The sequence below is a fragment of the Simochromis diagramma genome, unplaced genomic scaffold, assembly GCF_900408965.1.
Source record: "Simochromis diagramma unplaced genomic scaffold, fSimDia1.1 OVJJ01000487.1, whole genome shotgun sequence".
Taxonomy (NCBI): Eukaryota; Metazoa; Chordata; class Actinopteri; order Cichliformes; family Cichlidae; genus Simochromis; species Simochromis diagramma.
In genome coordinates this window covers 4,947,429-4,964,528 of record NW_024387305.1, presented here as the reverse complement: position 1 = coordinate 4,964,528, position 17,100 = coordinate 4,947,429, and the positions used below count along the sequence as shown (strand labels likewise).

Here is a 17,100-nt window from a genome sequence, read left to right as displayed (position 1 = left end):
TGAACATTTCAGCAAGCTAAATCACAACAAAAGGTAAGTAGATGTTTTGGTTTTTTTTAATAACTACAATCAATAACTAGAAATAAAAACTTTTTTTGTGAGATCATGTTCTCATTGTCTCTGGCTCACCTGAGTTTAGCTGTTTCTTCCAAACAGCTGTTTTTTTTTTTTATTCTGGAGACTTGTAGATCTTCTGTCACTGATGACGGTCACATACACGGCTAGAGTTGCAAACGCCCGATTCTGTGGCTTTTCCAAGCTGCTCTGGGCCTGGAAAGGGAGCATCTACAAGGTGTTATATAAAGAATTCCTGGCTTTCTTTGCCATGTATACCGCCATCAGTATTACTTACAGGTGAGAAAGGAGGATTGCTTTATCAGTGCTTTGATCCATTCATCATACTAAACTTTGGAAAACTTTTACTCTGTTGTTTTTAGATTTTTCCTGTATGATGACCAGAAAAGGTATTTCGAAAAGCTGGCAATTTACTGCAATCACTATGCCAGTCTCATCCCCATGTCTTTTGTACTGGGTAAGCTAATGATCACCTTTTTGCTGTCTCCCAGATCTTTTTCACTTTTATGATTTGCTCCTGATGTTTGCATCCAGAAAATAGGAATAGTTTGCTAAATAGGACAAGGCTCATGTTTTATAGATTTTTGTCAGGGATCCTCAGCTCTAGACATCGAGACCCTTATTTCATGGGTTTGTAGCTTCTAGAGTTCCATATCTGCTGTTTGTAATTGAAGGTTTGATTATGCAAAAATTAGAATAATGTTTTTAAAAAGAGATCTACACATTTTTAACAGTGATAATAGCAGATCTTTGTGTGGGTCTTAAAACCCCTTTAGTGCATTTACTACATGAGGGATTTTCAGTTTACAGACTCAGCTTTTGTTGAAGTTCATCTGTCCTTGCACTGTTTGCATGTTTCGTTGGTTTTACTTTGTGGATGTAAATCACCTAATTATTCTTATGCATCCTGTGAGTCATTAGTCAAGGTTACTGGTTCTCTATTGGGATCCATCGGGCTTAACAAGACATTATGTTCAATGCTGTGAAAAAGTATTTGCCTCTAATTTTTAGTTTTTTGGATATTTGTCAGATCATCAAACAAATTTTATCATTAGACAAAGATATCCTGAGTAGATGGAATTGCTGCTGTGTTTCCGATCATTGTCCTGGTGCATAATCTGAGTGTGTTTGATCTTCAGGACATGAACTGATGGCTGAGCATTCTCCTTCAGGATTTTCTAGTAGATATCAGAATTCGTGGTACCGCAAGTAATGGCAACTATGACTACCATGTTTGACTGTTAATAAGTGCTGTGTTAGTTTTACATCATTAAACCTTCCAAAAAAGTTCAACTTTTGTCTCATCAGTCCACAGAATATTTTCTAAAAGTCCTGTTTTTTTTTTCTTTTTTGGCAAATGTGAAAAAAGCGTTTGTGTTGTTTTTGGTCAGCAGAGAATTTCTCTTTGAAACTCTTCCATTGAGGCCATATATTTGCCAGTCTTTTATTTTAATTCACTGGCTGCCCATTTCTTTTAGGATTAATTTTAAAATTATTTTATTTGCATTTAAAGCCTCCATGGCCTAGCCCCATCTTATCTCTCTGAGTTGCTACAGCATTATATGCATAAGCTTAGAGGAGATCGTGCTTTTGCCGTAGCAGCTCCAAAACTGTGGAACAATCTGCCTTTAGAGATTAGACAGGCCTCTTCTCTGCCTGTTTTTAAAACACTTCTGAAAACCCACCTCTTCACCCTGGCCTTTGACTCCTTGTGAGATGTTGTTTTTTCTTTTCTTTTTATTTAAGTTGTTGTTCTTTACATGTCATTTTGAGCTCTTTGGTGATCCTGGTTGAGTTGTCAGTGCACTTTAGGAATAGTTTTGGTAGGATGGCCACTCCTGGGAAGGTTCACCACTGTTCCAAATGTTCTCCATTTGTGGATAATGACTCTCACTCTGGTTCACTGGAGTCCCAAAACCTGTGTAATCCTTTTCAGATTAATAGACATCAGTGACTTTGTTTCTCAGCTTTAGATTTTTAGACCACGACCTGATGTGTTTCTTTTAAGATCTTTTATCCTATTTCACTTTGTCGGGTAGATTCTATTATGTGATTTCTTGATTTAGCAGGTCTAGTGGTAATCAGACCTGGGTGTGGGTAGTGAAAGTGAAAGTTTTAAAAACGTGGTTAATCGCAGTTAATTCATGATTTAACATGAGTTGGGTTACTTTTTCACATAGGGCTGGATAGGTTTGGATTAGCCTCTCAGGAAGGGGGCAAATACTTTTTCACAGCACTGTAACAGTAAACTCAAACCACTTGACATCCTTTAGACCCCTTTATGGACCTCACAAGATAGCATATGATCTCATGTTTTTTAAAAGTTCCAGTTTGTAACTTAGATCTACAGTAGTAATCATCTGTCCACTGCTGTTTGCAGGTTTCTATGTGACCCTGGTGGTGAACAGGTGGTGGAACCAGTACACCAGCATCCCACTCCCTGACAGACTCATGTGCGTCCTGTCAGGCGGCCTCCAGGGGAGCGACGAGCGAGGCCGTCTGCTGAGGCGCACCATGATGCGCTACGCCAGTCTGTCAGCCCTGCTCATCCTCCGCTCTGTCAGCACTGCTGTCTTCAAACGTTTCCCCACCATGGACCACGTGGTAGAGGCTGGTAAGAAGGATGGTGAAGGAGGGAAGATGGTGATGGGAGTGGTGTGGGTCTATTCTTAGCTGTTAATGTAAAATAGCCATTCACTCGCTGATGCTGATGATGAGTATCAGTGATCAGATGTTTCCCAGGCTGTAGTCAAGAAGTGACCCAAAGTGTTTTAGCCCAGTCACACACAAATGACTCTCCTGCTTTGATTTGCAATGTGAAGTTATTTCACAGAGTCACAAACAATTCTCAGAGATTTGAACAGCGTCAGAAGACTATGTTTGTCTGTCTGTCTGTCTGACACAGTTCTTTGTGACTATTGTCTATGACCTCTCATCCCAGTTTCTTGCTGTTATTTAAACTGAAGTCTTACATAATAAACAAGTCCGGTTTTGGTCCATGCAGGATTCATGACAAGAGATGAGCGAAAGAAGTTTGAGGGTCTCCACTCTCCATATAACAAGTACTGGATCCCCTGTGTTTGGTTCACCAACTTGGCTGCTATGGCTCGCTGCGAGGGCAGAATCAAAGACAATCACACTCTCAAACTACTGCTGGAGGTACAGCAGAATTAAAGTTGTGTTTTGGTGGATATGCAGGTTTAGATATGCATTCACACAGACAGCTAGTTTCTTTATTTGTGTGTGAACAGGAACTGAATGCATTCAGAGGGAAGTGTAGCATGCTGTTTCATTATGACATGATCAGTGTTCCTCTGGTCTACACTCAGGTAAGTGCTGACTATTATCGCACTGCTATTAACACTTACATCTTTAATTAAACTATGATTTTCTTTCACACAAACATTTTTTTTTTACATTAGGCTTTTGTTTCAATTTTATTCACTGATGTCAAAGAAATGACTGCGATTGCTTCCAGCTGAAGTGACAAAAACTTACAGGTGAAAGACTGCATCTCTCAAATTGTAATTGTTCAAATATAAATAATAAATTAGTCCCTAGTGACAAGTCATGTACATTCATTTGAAATAAAAAGTTTTCACAGCACTCTATGCAGTCTCGTGAAAAACTAAGTACATCCTGTGATTTAGTAGCTTGTAGATCGACCTTTTAGCAGCAGTAACTCAAAGTAATTAGAAAGTGCCCACATCCTGTGGCTGGAAAATAAGCCCAAAACACCAATGTGCTTCACAGCTGATATGAGGCGCTCATGCTAATATGCTGTGCTTGGTTTTCATTAAATGTGGTACTGTGTGTAATGTCCACCGGACATTGTTCTGGGAGTCTTATGGTTTCTTTCAGGTGTAACTTAAGTCATGTTGCCATGTTCGTTAGAGAGGAGAGGCTTTCTCAAGGGGAAGCTTCCAAACAAACCATACTTGTTCAGTCTTTTTCTAATTGTACTACCATGAACTTGAACATTGAGCGCTAACTGAGGTCTGTAGAGTCTGAGATGTTGTTCAGAGTCTAATTCTTGCAATTTGTCTCAGCACTGCACACTCTAACCATGGGATGAATTTGCTGGGATGTCCACTCCTGGAATGATTGCAGCATTGTGTTAACACTTACCTGAATGCTTCAGACTGGCAAACTGCTAAAACCTCTGCTTGTACAGAGGTGGTCACACTTGTTGATTATCATTTCATTAAGTGCATTTGATTAGCAACACTTAGCTGCTACTTATCCTCTTATTTCCAATGGAAACAGTAAGGACGTACTTAGCTTTTACAGTGATTTTTATAAAAAGTAATAATTTTAACTAATAAAACAAATCTATAACTACAGCTGCATTCTAGAGCTTTGTGATATATAGGATCAAAAATGCAACAGTCAAAAATAAGTAACCAAAAAGACTTCTTTACTTTGTTAGTGTTTATAAGTACATAACTTAATTAAGGAATATGGCTCAGTGTATTTGTATGCAGCTATTAAATAAATTTTTGATTAGTCAGATTGCATTTGTTGATGTTCACATAAACTGTCTTTAATAAACACTTAAATCTGTTGTAAATGTAAAATAAAATAAGTGTATTTTAGTGCTTATTTTTGATAATTTTTTTATTGTAATGATAAAAAAGAGGTTAAAGAAAAGCTGCAGAGTAAACCATAAAACCACCTAAATCCATCTGTCCCTCAGGTGGTGACTTTGGCCGTGTACAGTTTTTTCCTGGTGTGTCTAATTGGTCGCCAGTTCCTGGACCCCAGTCAAGGTTATCCAGGTCATGACCTTGACCTCTATGTGCCCATCTTCACTCTACTGCAGTTCTTCTTTTATGCAGGCTGGCTCAAGGTCAGATTTAGGCTTACAGCACATTTATTCCCTGTTTGATTCTAAAAATAAAAAAAAAGTAACACATGGAGAGTTATTGCGTTTTTTTTTTTCATATTTTATGTTTTGTTCTGAAGGTTGCTGAGCAGCTGATCAACCCTTTTGGAGAAGATGATGACGACTTTGAGACCAACTGGCTGATAGACAGAAACTTCCAGGTTTCTTAATGCTCTTTTTCTGATCTTGTAGCAATCAACTTCTCAGGGAGGAACTTTGTGGCCTCATTATCAAATGCAGCTTCTTCATTGTTTTGTTTTTTAAATTTCTCCTCCATATCTCTGGCCTACTATAATGACACTGTGGCAGTTATTGTAATCTGTTTTAAATGTTTGCAGAGAGCGACCATCAGGTAAAATTTATGTTTCTGTTGTGCTTGCTTGATTTTAATTGGACTTTTTTTCTTATTGTGGATACTTATTATGTGTGCATCTCTTTGCATTTCATTCTGTAGGTTTCCATGATGGCTGTGGATGAGATGTATGGAGATTTGCCGATGATGGAGAGAGACCGTTACTGGAATGACTCCAATCCCCGTCCACCCTACACCGCAGCCACTCTCTTCGTCCTGCGTAAGCCCTCGTTCCAGGGGTCCACTTTTGACATGGCGTAAGTTTTACATTACCTTCTCATTGTACGTGTACTTCCTTTGTGACTTTGACACCTTCAACTGGATTCCCCCCTCATGGTGGGAAAATTTCAGTTGTGAAAATGAAAGTAATGCACCTAAATTAAATCAAGTACTTTGACGTAGTTAGGGCTGAGAAATGGTAAAACCTGTTCCCCAGAGGAAGGCTGAAAACGCAAAACACAACTCTGAACATGGAACATAAATTGCTGTATCACTTGACAGGATTCCTAAAGAGGAGATGCACTTCCAGCCTCTGGAAGATATTGCTGAGAACTTGGAAGAGTCAGGAACTCGCCATCCTAACATGGCGCTCTTCAACCGCCTTCTCAACTCAGCCCCATCACCGACTGGCCTAATGGGAGGGGCCCTTCGACGCACCTCAGCACAGCTCCAGAGACTGCGCCACTCCCCCGGCATTGACCAGTACAACAGCGATGATGAAGACGAGGACAGCTGTAAAATAGGTAAAGCGGGGTCTCTGCCATCAGGGCTCGGGCAGGAGACACAGAGCACTGTGTGCAGTTTTAGGGATGAGAAGAGTGCCAGAACACCTTTGCTGGAGATTCAGTTTGGGTCTGAGCAGGACAGGCCAGGAGAGCAACCTGCCATCAAGGAGAGGAAAGAGTTGAGTAGAGTGGAGAGTAAGTGCAACGAAGAGCACCAGATTGGGGAAGAAGAAGGGAAAGGAGAGAGTGGAGAGACAACCAGAGCTCCAGTGTCTCTGCTTCCTCCCCCACCTAAGTCCTCCAGAGAGAAGTCTTCTCGACCATCCTCCTCCATTCCCATCACCTCGAGTCACCCCTCTGCTCTCCTCTTTCACCCAGCTGCCCACTCTAGTCTGGAGCTCTGCAGCTCCCAGCCAGCTATCAGTCACAACAAAGCTGTGTCCACCCCCAAACCTCCCTTGGGAGGAAACAAAATGTCCTTCCTCACTGTGCCGTCCTTCAGTGAACCTCAGCGTTTTCGCAGTGTGAGCATGGGGTCAGAGCTCACAGGGTCTTAGGTGGACAGTTGGTAGGGTCACATGAACTTGCGATGGTTTGAAAATATAAGGCTTGATGCAGTGCATGCTTTCAGAAGTGAAGTTAGTCACTGAAGTGGGACTTTCAGTCTTACTAGTTAGTAGCACCTTCGTGGCCACAGTTTTTGGAAATTAGTTTAGTACATAAAGCACTCTGATTTTGTCATGCAACTTCTGAAGTTTGGCTTTCAACAATGATCTGTAATTAGTTTCAAAAATCAAAAGGAAGAGAGGGATAGGAAATATGAATAACACTGTTTTGATATGTTTAAAGGAATACGATGACCTTTGGAAATCCATGTTTGTCTGAGATAGAAAAAATCTATTTAAGTTTGATCATTTTGAATTACTGTAACCGGAAGCAGGTGGAAAATTATTGTTATTTCTATCATTTTTAAAAGGGAAGAGCTCAGAGTAAGCTGCATGCTGCATCTTGATAGTCGATGAGAGACACCAGATTTTATTTTAGAGTTGTAAAACTTAAAACTTTTAACTTTAACCAAAGTTTATTCTGAAAAGAAAGCAAAATGCATGCGTGACACAGTTTTCTATGTTCATCTTATTCATCTTGATTATTTAAAAAAGTAAATACATACACATTTATGACTTATTGCTTTCATTTTCTACTACTTATTATAATATATTCATAATAATAATATTGGCTTAAATTAATTAACACAATAATTTAAAAAAAAATTATACATTTGATACACTGTTTCAACAGACCAATGAATGCGTATTTAAAAACACATTTATAGTTATAATATAGCTACAACACTGTTATCTGCAAGTGCCAAATGTACATTCTGTACCAACAGTGACCAGCAGGGGGCGATAGCAGCAAACAAAAAACAGCAGAGGCACAGAAGTCAGTTAAAAGAAAAGTCAAAGTACTTAAGCAAGCCCGATCTTAGCCTCACACAGGCTTTGCTCCTACAAGAGGATACAATAATTTTCACATTTCAAACTAAGGGATGTTAACTACAGTTTCTCCCGTCACGAATCACCATTTCGATCATGTCTAACAGTTGCCTCAGAGCTATATCGGCTCTTTGGATTAATAAACTACATTTTTAACATCTAATAAAATGGAACTGATTTGGGTGCATGGGTTGCCCAGAGCCAAAACAAGACTAAGGAGCAATCATTTTAGGTGGCTTGGTTGATTTATAGGCAGTGAAAGACTTATTATGGGTGGAAAAGAGGAGTGCAAAAGGTCACCTCAGTAAAGTGGGAAGTGGGAGTTGTTTGGTCGCTCATATTTTTAGATTCGTATTGATGCTGGCTCAGTCTGATCTTCTTAGAAGCAAAGGAGATGGGTAAATAACAAAAACAAGAAACAAACAGTGATATTGTTTAATCCATGCAATCACTTGTGGACTTGTTTTTAAGTTAGTGTTATCCTCAAAGCCATTCTTCTTAACTTTTATATATGCTTTCTGAACAGTGCTGCAGTACTCGTAATGCTTTGCCAGGCTGCCAGGATCCATTTCCCCTCTTCTTCCTGTCTGGGCCTTGTTTAATAAATCTGTGACGCTTAAAATCAATTTAGAGAAACAAGCAGATACGAGCTCACCTATGAGATAGATGCCTTTGTGCAGACTTGCCTCTGCGTTGCTGCTCATTATTTCAGATGGATCAAAGACAAATATGAGCAGAATATAACCAAAATGCAACTGCATGACTGACCCAATGACACAGCAGAAGGCCCATGACCTACCCTCATCACAGCTCAGTGCCGCTCTCGGCTGTTTTGGAGCAGAAGACCTTACGTACGGAACAATATGGAGAGGTGCTCCGAAGTGTTCTGCCTCCTCTCCAAAGTCAAGGATCCCATCCTGCTGATCTGGGGACATTCACTCAGTCCCTCGGGAGGGGATTAGTGCAGTGACACAACACAATAAGCTTGACACACGTGGAAATAAATAGGGTATAAAGCTGCGTGTCGTAAAGTGTTATCAGCACAAAAATTACGACCTGGAAAACAATGCTAATAAATTGATGTTAGAGATTGAGACTGAATCTTTTTATGAGCTGCATCATGTCGCAACAATCTGATGTTTCTACAAAGAGCTGGCACTTACTACGGTTACACAGACAAACATGTTTGTTTGTCTGTGTAACTGAAGTTTCAGTGACCCAAAAATTCTGTAATTCCCCTCATTATCACTTGACCAGCATCAAAGGCCAGCAGTATCTGCATATCAGGGAACATCAAGAAACACAGAAACTGTCCGGCCACATGTGGCTATACTTTTGTACTGAAGCCCTCTTTTGTCAGTCTCCCAGAGTCAGTTTTTACAAAGGTCAACCCATTCCAGTCTTTGTGCTGGCTTCAGGGGAAATGTGGTTGATGCTTCTGTCATTAAGTGTGAAAACATGAGTGTGGGGGAGGATTTCAAAGAAGTGTGCATTTCTCTGGAACCAGGAGAACTGAGGTCAGCAAGCAGGCTTACTGAAACTATCTCAGTAAGCCTAAGACTCAGAGCTGCTCTGCCGTCCAACAATCAGCCCATATTTACCACATAGTAGTGTGTGTTTGCACACTTCAGTACTCACACTGTTTATATGTGTTTGCCACTGTGTAGTTTCAGTTTATGGACTTTGTGGAAAAAGAAGCGTGTTCCTGAAACAGAAAAAAGCAAAAGAAACAAAAAATGTGGGAAGAAAGGAAACTTTCACAAGATAAGCTTCTTGGAATATGAAACCTGTGAATGTTTACTTTGTTATGACAGATGTGGATCACAAGACCACAACAGACACAAGAAATGCTGCAGATTCCTGTTAGTTAGCATTGCTTGAACATCAGTTGTGAAAGCTTCCTCCTACTTACTTCAATTTCTGCTTCATCACAGTCAGTTTCCTCGCATCAGCTTACCCATACCAAAACCTATAAATATAAAAACACTCAAGTTAAAGGAAATTCTTATTTATTCCATCTATATTTATAGCTTTCACTATAACTCGATCGGGAATGATACACCGATACACTTTAGTCCTGGGAACACAACACACAAGTCCAGCAGGTGTATTAAGTACGAGTGGGTGGATGATCAGTGAGGCCAACCACAAGAAGACGGAGCTCCTAAACCGCTTTATTTCAAACTAAAACTGAAAGTGAGCACGCCCAAAATGTCAGTAATACGTTTACATTGCTCAGGAAAACGGTGTGTGTGAGCAAATATACTGTAAGTACAGTAGAGCAACTCTGGATCAGGAAGACGGGTCTTGAAATGTGGCAGCTTACAACAGACACTCGTTGTCTGTGTTTTGTTTTCAAATACTTGGGAAACCTGTCTGTCCACCGGACTGCTTGTGTTTCCTGTCCTGTTAGACTTTCCTGTAATTTTGGCAAAATCTCGGGGAGGAAATCGCTTTTGTGTTAAATGAAAACAACACAAGACAACACTAATAAAAAAAACTGTTTAAATACAAAGAGAATATTAAATACACGTTATTGCCACTGAAAGAACTTAGAGCTGCAGTGTCTTCATGATTATAATAGATAGTAAAACACACACACAGACACGTGAATGCATGCACACATTAAAAACAAGTTGTTAATATGGCAGCAACAATATTTTTATTGATTTGATTTTCCAGTGAACTGTGCAGACACTCCGTTTACTACCTCAGCAAAGTCTAACGTCCTCTCTCAACTGCGTAAACACACATGTGACTGCAGTCAGTGTTTGTTGTACCGTTTCTACCCTGTACTTTCACATTTGTTTTTGTCTGGTGTGCGTGTGTGTGTGTGTGTGTGTTTCGGGGCACTCCCTGTCTTACACGCCCTGCCTCGTGAAGCGGTAGCTTCTGTGCTTAAGGACTCGTCTGTCTCGTTCTCCCTGTGTGTGTCTGTCTATCAGCCCTGTCTGTTACAGACTGGTTGTCTCTCTCGTATCTTTTTGCTCTGTACCAACTTTGTTTAAACAGAACCACTCTATCAGTATCGTCAGTCAGAACAGAATGAACCTACTGTTTCTGAATGGTCTGCTTGACAGTGTGATCTTATCAAGATGAATGGCAGAACAAAGACTTGATTTAAGACAAAGACTTAAAGCTTTGCTAAGTGTGTCTACAGGAATCTTAAGTGTGTATTAAACCCAGCATGTAGCTTATTTCCTTATTGCGCTTTTTTCAGCTGGTCAACAGTCTTCTTATCTTTCAAAGGTAATATTTGATGCAACGTATTAATTAAAGTGCCTCGCTCGTGGGTGGATCTTGTTACCTTCAGACACAATCAAGCTTCTCGTTTCCAATATTTATGCAAAGCTAAGCAAACCAGCTTAGCTCCTGTTTGAAAACATACACTGATTATCTGGTCACCCACATACGCTGACAAATATTTCATCACAGCAGGGTGCAGGAGACCCCAGGGGGCCCAGGGTTGAATATCAGGATTCCAGATTCAATATAAGCATGTCTTAATGCCTAAGCAAAATATATAAATATGTGGACTATTCTCTTGATGGTGCTTGTTCTTCAGTCTGCTGGCATCAGATGACAGTTATATAATTCTCTGCCAATTTATATTTAACAACAACAACAACCTTCTCAGATGTACTTCCAAAGGATCATTTTTAAAAAATCTAATTAAACAGGGTCCATGGTATAATCCGAATCAGTTTTTTTTCCTTTTGGCAAAGGGTGAGCTGTGGGTGGAGGTGAAGAGACTTTGATATGAAAAGGTTTGAAATCCCTACACCCAGTGTGCTCGCTAAAGATTCACTTTTCAAGTGTTGGCATGCCAAATGACAGCTCCCCAACAAAGTGACTCTGTTTCCAGAGCGTGTTTTAAATTTGGTGAGTTTGCACCTGAGTGTCACAGCGCTGCAGACATGTTGGTCACTGTCTCCGTCTGGCTGCCAACCTTCATCCGCAGCAGCAGCGGCGGCCTCAGAGCTTCCTCTGCCCGGCCACATCGATGTTTATGTCTGGGCTGCAGCCCTTCAGAAGTGGCCAGAAGCAACAAAACATGTTTTTTCCCCTTTAGGGTCTGAAAATTGGGCAGACAATGTCTCCACAGTCGGACTGCAGCTTATTATCCAAGTCAACCTGAGCATGTTATTATTGAGAGTGAGGTGGAGTAGATTTTAAAAAGGGGAGGGATTCAAAGTAGAATGGAAAGGATAATTTTCTTGCGACACTGCAGGGTGGCATGGCGATGCAGTGGAGAGCACGGACACCTCACAGGCACACAGTTGCTGCTTTGAATCCAGAGTTGGATGGCTGCATGGGTTCTCTCCGGGAACTCCTGCTTCCTCCCACAGCCCAAAGACATGCATGTTAGACTGGCTAATGATCCTAACTTGATCACAAGTGTGAATGCGAGCATGTCTCTTTGTATTAACCATGCTGTACACTGACCTGTCCAGAGTGTACGCCACCCCTTGCTCTATGGCAGCTAGGACAGGCTGCAGTTCTCCTGCAACCCTGAATTGGATAAGCAGCTAAGAAAGTCAATGGATTAAGATTGCACCTGACATTAAATAACCAGTCATGCAGGGGTTTCCCTTTAAAATCTACTGGTGGCAGTTCTTAAAAATATTCCATTTTATAAAATTACTTTGCTTTTTTCTCAAAAAAACTGACAGTACTGGTTTTAACTCCCCAAAAATAACTAACAGAGCTTAATTTGAGGTAGAATTTAACTTAAAGATTTTGGACGCAGAGATTAGATTTAGAAACTGGCAGTTTAAACCTTAAAAAAATCACCTAAAAGTCTGCTGACTGCTGTCAACAGTAAAAAACAAGACAAAAAACTTTCCTTAAACACTCCATCATCAAGTACAGCTGTCCAAATCACAGACAAGAGTTTATTCTATTTTTAAAGAAGTGAAAACCAAAAACTGGTGTCCATTCAATGGTTTATTAATCATGTAGTGACAGCATATCTTTATCAGGACTGGTTTAAATAGCTTATCTTTTGTTGTCACTGGTGAACACCTTTCTAAATCAGCCCTCTGAGCCGTTATGCACCTGAAGGGGTTATGCTGAGTCCTCTGTTTTCACTATACATATTGCTTCTTCTGTCTATTTTTAAAACACACAACACGTCTCTGACAACACTCGTGTTTGCTGAATCCGGCCACTTGCTCTCACTTTTTGTCAGTTTTCTAGCATTTAAGCTGATCGCGGTTCTGTGAGGTAGTATTGCAGAAATCATAGAAGGGATCTAGTCGTTCTTTCTTCTATTCTGTTTAAAATGAAAATGAAATCTATTCTTAACTGTTTGTCAGGCACATAAAGCCAATCAGGCGTTCTCCCTGTGAGCCCTGAGAGTTTGAAATAACCTTCAGATCAGGCTTTATTACTATTAATTAGTTTTAATTCTGAACTGAATAGCTTGTCTTGATTTTTTTTAAAATGTGCATCACTGTATTTGTTGTGTGTTACATGTAAGTGCATTATCTAGATAATATTACTAGTAAGACCGATCTGATTTGTTTAGTGGGCTCGTTAAGTATTTACCGTCACAATATTTGAGTCATAAAGTGACCAACAGATAATGTCTTCTATAATCTAGATATTAATGAGCGGTTAATACAAATATGCTTATCTCACTGACACTTGCATGAGAAAGTTGATACCATGGGAGACTGAAAAAATCCTTAAATAAGGGAGAAATCTTCAGCAGCAAAGATGGTGGTGCAAATATAACTTGTAGGGGGAAAAGATCACGTGATCTCAAAACAATCTGAAAACAATGATTGCTGGAATGTTTGGCGCAGATAGTGTTAAAAATCAGTCTGGTTTTTATACTCATTAAGCAATCAGCCCAGCTATTGCATGTCTCCCACAAAATCGTCTGAATTGGTTGCTTTATTTTTCATTTATTCTGATTTTCTACTCTCCCAACTATAAATGGTATGTTGCCAGTTAACATCAGTAGCGTGTCTGAATTATTTCCAGTTAAATACATTTGGATGCGAAACAAAACAACTATCATGGCCCTGTGAAGAATATCTTGATAAATCCAGCAGCTGGAGGGCTGCACATCTGCACTGTGAACAGATGGTAAGGGCAGAACAAACAAGGCTGCTCCAAGAGCTGAGGGGATGACTAGTCGAAGGCCGACTCCCTGCCCCGACCTCTACCCCCCCTCCTCCTCCTCCTCCGTTTATTCTTCCTCTTTTGCCTGCTCCCATGTCACCCCTGGGCTCCCTGATGGATGCTGACAGTAACGGCTGTCCTCCGTTCCCTAACCCATCACCCCAACCCTTCCGCTCCCATCTCTCCCACCCCCTTTCCTCATCCCTCCTTCACTCTTCCCTTTTTCCTCTTGCCCATTCTGGTCTGACCATGGTGACCTCGCTTTTTGAAGATGTCATCCCGTGGCTTGGCTTTGAGCTTCTCGAGGGACAATAATGCCTGAGCTCGGCTGTCAAAAGCACATCGAGAGCAGGATGTGCTGCCCATCCATGACTATTAATCTCTGGTGTTCAGTTAGATTTGCTAAGACTGCAAGCAAATCACTGCATACGTCTCTGAAATAGCAAAAATGTAGTTTTACAGCAGGTATATCAACACTTGTTTCAACTCAAATGAAACACAGAAATATTTTTTGAGGTGAGTCATTTTGACATCTGTGTTAAGACGAAACGGTTACTCAACGTGTCACAAGTGAGCTGATCACCATATGTCAATTGTTTCTTAAAACTAGGGTGTGGCATAACCTTAAAAAAAAAACCCTCGCACTCAGTCAGACACATGCACGCGTTCTTCTTCACTTCCTGTTGTGCAATTTCATAAACCTCCGATAGCAAACTTGTTGAACTGGATAGAAGATGGCAAGATAATGGGCACAGAAGCTCGAAATAAAAGTGGGGCAAACTTACACACAAACACTCCACATTTCCCGCTGACATGGGTCAGTAATGATGAAGTAAACTTTATGAAACAGCACATGAGAGGGAGGGGAAAGTGGGAGATGTCATCTTTCGGTGAGGACATGCATTATTCATGCTGTCAGAGGAGACGTTGGTGAAATCACAAGAGTGTAAGTAATAGCGTGTGTCACATATATCAACAGCAATGATGACCTCATTTTTAGCGCATAACTATGCCCGCCCACACAATCTTTAAGGAGCCCCAGATGCACGAGGGTGCACACACCTTAAAAACACGTGTGTGCTGTTTTTTTCTTTTCTTTTTTTAATCATTAAATTATAATAAGTCTAAAATAATAACATTAACTTGTGTTGATAACATGGACTAGACATTCTGTAGACTTTCTTAAAATGTAATTACTCTGAAGCATTTTTATCTTTCTCTTGCCTGCATATAGATACACACACTCTTATAGGCACAGCCAGCGGTGCAAGAAGAACCCTTACTCTTTGCAGCACCACAGCTACATAAAATAGCACTCTTTTATTTAGTATGCCAGTTAATATGTCCCAATACTTATGGTATGATAACAGTAACTGGTCACATTTTGCAGGATGAAAGCCAGCACGCTTTTCTGCCTAATCTGACCTCCTGTGCAGGAAACTACAAGACATATATCAAGAGGGAGCACAGATGCTTTAAGTTATATATCACATGGTCATGTTGCGTACCTTTTATTTCAGTTATTATGCTATATTATATTTAACATAATATTTAGGCAGACAAATGTATACCCACACTCATTTAAGGGTCACAGCTGGAGCGTTTTCCTCCATTGGGATATATGTTTTCTATCGCTGCATGCCAGGCAGCATATGACTTACAGCTGTGCAGAAAAAATGCACATATACTTTATAAGTAAAGTCATGTGAAAAGAAAGTTTTCATGCACTAAGTACTCTCTTATTTCTTCAGTGGGAAATTAGAGAGTAAGTAGCAGCCAGGTGCTGATAATCAAATCCATTTGATCAACTGATCATCGACAAGTGTGAAAAGCTCTATAAAAGCAGTTTGCTGGTCTAGAGGATTCAGGTGTGTGTTAACACAATGCCACAGGCTCAGGACTGGGGTGAAAAAACAAACAAACCCCTCAAGAGCTACATCTCAGACTCTAAGTTAAATCTTAAAGTTCATGACAGTTGGAAAGATTGAAGCCGGGCGCGGCAGCAAATCTGCAACACAATGACAGGAAAAGAAAAGAAACAAGGTGTTGCAATGATACAGTCAAAGTTTAGACCTCAGTTTAATAGAAGTAGTGTGGTGAGATATTATGACTTTTGCATAAACAAATGACTGCAAACCTCAATGAAGTGAATCAACATTATAAAGAAGAGTGAGCCTAAATTACTCCCCAATGATGTGGGAGACTGATAAAGTCATACAGAAAACAGTTACTTTGAGCTATTGCTGCTGAAGGTGCAGCAACTGAATCTTGGAGTGCACTTTGGTTTTTCTGCTCATAAATTGGTGGTTCATGATGATAAATGAACTTCTGAACTGGTTTAACCATAAGTGCAGTGGCTGGTACATTCTTTGACGTATATGTCAAAGTTCAAAATGATCAAGACGGTCACATTGGTACAATTCAATTTTATAAAGAAATCCTTGTCTCATTCTGCGCTTTCATAGTATGACATGCACTTTCTTTCTTTGCCGCACTCGTGGGCGTATTAAATGCGATAATCTTCCCAGGAGTGGACCGTTGTGGGCACAGCCACACTTTGGGAGTCCATGATTTAGAGCCACCAATTAACTGAGCAAACATGGAGAAAATACACCCTTTGTTTAGAGGCCAACAGAAAAAATATCTGAGAGTAATTACATAAGAAAGGAAAGAAAATGGAGAACTCCTCTATCACTTGGTACTTTCCTTGGTCTGTGACATAATAATGTCTTCTTTCTTTTTACTAGGGAAAGTGGGCGGCTTTCTAGAATCTTTTGTAATGTAATGTAATGTAATGTAATGTAATGTAAACACACACACACACACTAAACTGTGTTCAGCTGTTTTTGTCCACATAGGTGTAGTACCTGGCAGCAAAGCTAAACACTCGTCCGTCTACTGCCACACCTGGCTGGAACCGCAGACAACCACTTGGCAATAAACTCTCTTTCATACAAGCAGACATGAGTGTACATAACAACACACACCCACACACCACCACACTCTCATTTGTAGCCATGATGAGATGATATCTGGGGCACAAGTCATTGCCATTGTCACAACACAGACATGCTCACAGACAGACAGACAGACAGTGAGGCCGCACGAAACATTTCTGCAAACACGAAGCAGACTTCAGTACACTCCCACCTTCTCAAGGGGAAAGAAACTCCTCTAAAGTAGTGAGCAGTATTTTCCCATGGCCCTCAAAGCCACACACACACAAACTACTCACATAACAAAATATAGTCATCAGCTTTGTGGTAAAGACCTTAAAATATTGTCGACACCTATCAAACACATCTCCCTCTCTTTAGTTTCACAAAGCAATATGTTCAGTGATTGCAAATACTTCTTCAATGACTTCTTCAGTGAGGAGACTGCGGGGTAGGTTCTTTCCCCATTCCTCACCTCAGGCAAACCTGAAGCCAGGAG

The 17,100-nt window shown here is 40.4% G+C and overlaps 1 protein-coding gene across 1 annotated transcript; it reads left to right on the top strand.

The window, feature by feature from the left end:
• Positions 1-161: 161 nt before the first annotated feature.
• On the top strand, positions 162-7,210 carry LOC120717012 (bestrophin-2-like). Its single transcript, XM_040004798.1, has 8 exons — positions 162-532; positions 2,456-2,689; positions 3,080-3,234; positions 3,327-3,404; positions 4,772-4,924; positions 5,041-5,121; positions 5,415-5,569; positions 5,814-7,210. The coding sequence occupies exons 1-8, from the start codon at positions 517-519 to the stop codon at positions 6,592-6,594; spliced, it is 1,653 nt and encodes a 550-aa protein (XP_039860732.1). The 5' UTR covers positions 162-516; the 3' UTR covers positions 6,595-7,210.
• Positions 7,211-17,100: the final 9,890 nt, after the last annotated feature.